Here is a 3,607-nt window from a genome sequence, read left to right on the forward strand (position 1 = left end):
AATTTGGTCAGAAATTTCCGGGTCGTCACAGGACACAAAACTTCGGACAATTACGAAGTAGTTGCCATGCTTTGTAATGCGTAAAAGGAACAGTTTGACGCCTCCGATATTCTTCACGCGTCGCTTCAATGACATCCGAGTCATTAGTTCCACTTAGCCAAATTTTTTTTATTTGATTGTAAATACCAATAAAAACTTTGATATCTCTTACCATTTTCGCCCATTTCGCGGTTATTTGATCATTGTTCCTTTTGCGATCAGCGACTTGATTATAGTTGGCTACAACCGTATTCCAAAAGGAATCGGCTGATTGTGAGGTTCCTATTTTCGGATTTTCCGTCACATCGAGCCAACGTTCGACCATAATTTCTTCTTCTTCCGGAGTCTAATGCATAATTTGACATTTCGGCTATTCACTTCCTTCGACTACTTTAGCTTTTCCCTTTCCTATAGCTTTTTGTCTTTCGGTCTTGGGTTGTGTTTCGGGTACGATTTCAAGAGCCGGTGGTGTTAAATGTTGTGGTATGTATGGAATTTGTTGTTGTGATTGTGAAAAGAATTGTTGTTGGTTAATAGGAAATTGTTGTTGTGAATAATATGGATTCATGTTTTGATATTATAATTGTTGTTGAAATGGTAGTTCTGGTGGTTGAACAAATTGTAACTGTTGTTGAAATGGTAGTTGTTGTGATGGAACAAATTGTTGTTGTTGAGAAAAACTAGTTTAGCTTGGAGACGAATTGCTAGCTTGGTTGGATGATGAATGATTAGGTGACGGGATTGGATTGTTTAACATATGATTCAAGAAATATTTAGTTGAGACATTTGTTTGAATTGATTGAATGGAAGATTGGAGAGTATGATATTGAGTATGTGATTTGTTTAGTGTAAATTGTTATATATATATATATATATATATATATATATATATATATATATATATATATATATATATATATATATATATATATATATATATAAATAATAATAATAAGTAATAAGTAATTAAGTGATATGTATTAAAAGAAAAAAAAATAATGGAAGTAGCCGTTGGAAAAAAAAACGAAAATTCAGGTTGGGTCCACATTTCCACCCGTTAGACTCGTTGCATGCATGTCCCATTGGCAGAGCCTTTGACGGATTGCTGGTGATGATCGTGACAGGATGGCGGCCGTTAACGATGGTGGCAACGAGACAGTAGCAAGTGGCCTTATCGTTAAAACTTCTCCATCACTACACTTCAGCGCCACCTCGGAGTGAACAAATAGCAAATGAGCCCAAAGTTGAAATAATTTATTTGAAAATGCTAAACGAATAAAACAAACACAGAAATGGCCAATTTACAAAATGGGCCTCTCACATTAACCCCTACAATAATATCCAAGCTTTAGTACTCAGAAGTCAGAATATTACTGTTCCCTATTACTGTACCTTTTCAGTAATAAATAATAAGTCCAATCAAAACAAACCAATCAAATTATGGCAGGTGGTGTCTATGTCACCCCATAAATAAATAACCTCAACAAAAAATAAACAATTAAATAAAAAAAAGCAAACAAATTTAGCACAACACTGACACAACACTCATAAAAATACAACCCCTCACTCACATTCATTTTCTCTCAGATACTCTCTAGATTTTCACATTCAAAATCCAACCTCCCAATTTTCTCAAATTCCAATGCCTAATTTTTCATCACATTTAATTTTAATTTTTATTATTTTCATTGATCATGTCGACTCAACCACACATTGGGAAGACATACAATCCCTAAAACACTTCAAAAACTCCATCGAGTCCAACTCAGTGAGCCCCGGCTCGTGCTTATCCACTTGGGACTTCACATTTGATCCTTGTGATTCACTCAACACTGAAAAGTTCACTTGCGGTATCAGATGCGACGTCGTTTTATCCAACGTTAGTAGAATTACTGAACTCACATTAGACCGGGCCGGTTACTCCGGTTCACTTGTTTTATCTTCCTTCCCTTATCTTCAAACCCTTGACTTAACAAACAACTACTTCACCGGTTCAATCCCTGGTTCAGTGTCTAAACTAACTCGGTTAAACCGGCTCATTCTGTCGACTAACTCGTTCTCCGGTTCAGTTCCAACAGACTCGCTGCCGAACTCACTCGAAGAACTATTTTTGGATAATAATAATCTAGTGGGACCCATTTCACCCAGTTTAAATAATTTACAAAACTTAAAAAGACTCGAATTGCAAGGGAATAAACTCAGTGGTGAGTTCCCCGAGTTGAGTCAACTCAGTCAACTTTACTTTGCTGACGTCAGCAATAACTTCATCTCTGGCAAACTTCCGGCCAATTTACCGGCGAACATTGTCGAACTAACTATCAGAAACAACTCACTTCAAGGGAATATTACGGAGAATCTTTTGAAAAGTGCGATTTATTTGCAAGTATTAGACCTGAGTTACAACAATCTCACCGGAGATCTCTCGCCGGAGCTTTTCAGTCACCGGAGTTTACAACAGCTGACACTAGCAAACAACGGGTTTAGTTCGGTTCAAGTTCCGGTAGACTGGGGAAAATATAGCGAGTTAATAGCTGTTGATTTGAGTAATAATAATATCCATGGGTTTTTACCCGGGTTCATGGGTTGGATGCCGAAATTAACGGCGTTAAATTTTGAAAATAATAAGTTATCCGGAATGATTCCGATACAGTATGCTTTAAAAGCAATCGGGTCGGATGGAGTGGGTCCGTTTGAGAGATTGTTGTTGGGCGGGAATTATTTGTTCGGGTTAATACCAGGTCCGTTTTTGAGGTTAAATTCCGGGTCGGGTGTGATGATTCAGTTAGGGGATAATTGTTTATACGAATGCCCCGAAAGTTATTTTTTTTGTAGAGGTGGTGGGGTACAAAAGAGTTTGATCGAGTGTAAGAGTTTTAGTCCAGTTATTCCGTGAAGCATATTGTATGTTGTAATGTTTTTATGTTGTATAATTTAATTTATTTTTGTTGAATTAATTTATTTGTTACATTCATTTTTGTTATACTGATTTTTTTCCCTCCCAATATCAGAAATTATTATACAACATACTACATACCGTCAGCCGGTGACCACCCATCTTCTGACACGTCATCAAAGTACTGTTATACTGTTGCCGATTTACTGTTACACTGTAGCAACATAACTGTAGCATATATTTTCTTTTTAACCTTAATCTTCAGCCCAGAAGCTTCGACGTCAAACCCTAAATCACTATCATCATCTTCATCCCCGGTATAATCGACGATTTCCAGGCGACTAAACCACCACCACCATCTTCAATGGTTCATCCTAAGTGCTCAACGATTTTCAGGCGTTTGTAATTTTATCTACTCCGATTATGAAGCTTCCAATGATGGTTGCAGGTAATTGAAGGTTTCTGTTTGACTCAACAATAAGGAATAATGATTCATGAAGATATTGGATTTTTATCTCAACAATAAGGAATAATGATTCATGAAGATATTGGATTTTTATGTTTAGATTGCAGGTAATATTAATATTTTTTATTTATGTTTAATTCATAGTTGTTATGTTTTATAGAGATATAAATTTAGGTATCATATAAAAAATTTCTATTTGATTTTATGTC

General features: G+C 36.0%; 1 protein-coding gene across 1 annotated transcript; it reads left to right on the forward strand.

Moving 5' to 3' along the window:
* Positions 1-1,583: 1,583 nt before the first annotated feature.
* On the forward strand, positions 1,584-3,067 carry LOC139867081 (uncharacterized). Its single transcript, XM_071855409.1, has 2 exons — positions 1,584-2,940; positions 3,048-3,067. Exon 1 carries the CDS (start codon positions 1,682-1,684, stop codon positions 2,930-2,932), a length of 1,251 nt encoding a protein of 416 aa, XP_071711510.1. The 5' UTR covers positions 1,584-1,681; the 3' UTR covers positions 2,933-2,940; positions 3,048-3,067.
* Positions 3,068-3,607: the final 540 nt, after the last annotated feature.

This window comes from Rutidosis leptorrhynchoides, chromosome 9, assembly GCF_046630445.1.
Source record: "Rutidosis leptorrhynchoides isolate AG116_Rl617_1_P2 chromosome 9, CSIRO_AGI_Rlap_v1, whole genome shotgun sequence".
NCBI lineage: Eukaryota > Viridiplantae > Streptophyta > Magnoliopsida > Asterales > Asteraceae > Rutidosis > Rutidosis leptorrhynchoides.

Bases quoted from the DNA above. Each gene is read 5' to 3' on its own strand.
- LOC139867081 (XM_071855409.1), top strand. From the start codon at position 1,682: ATGCCTAATTTTTCATCACATTTAATTTTAATTTTTATTATTTTCATT.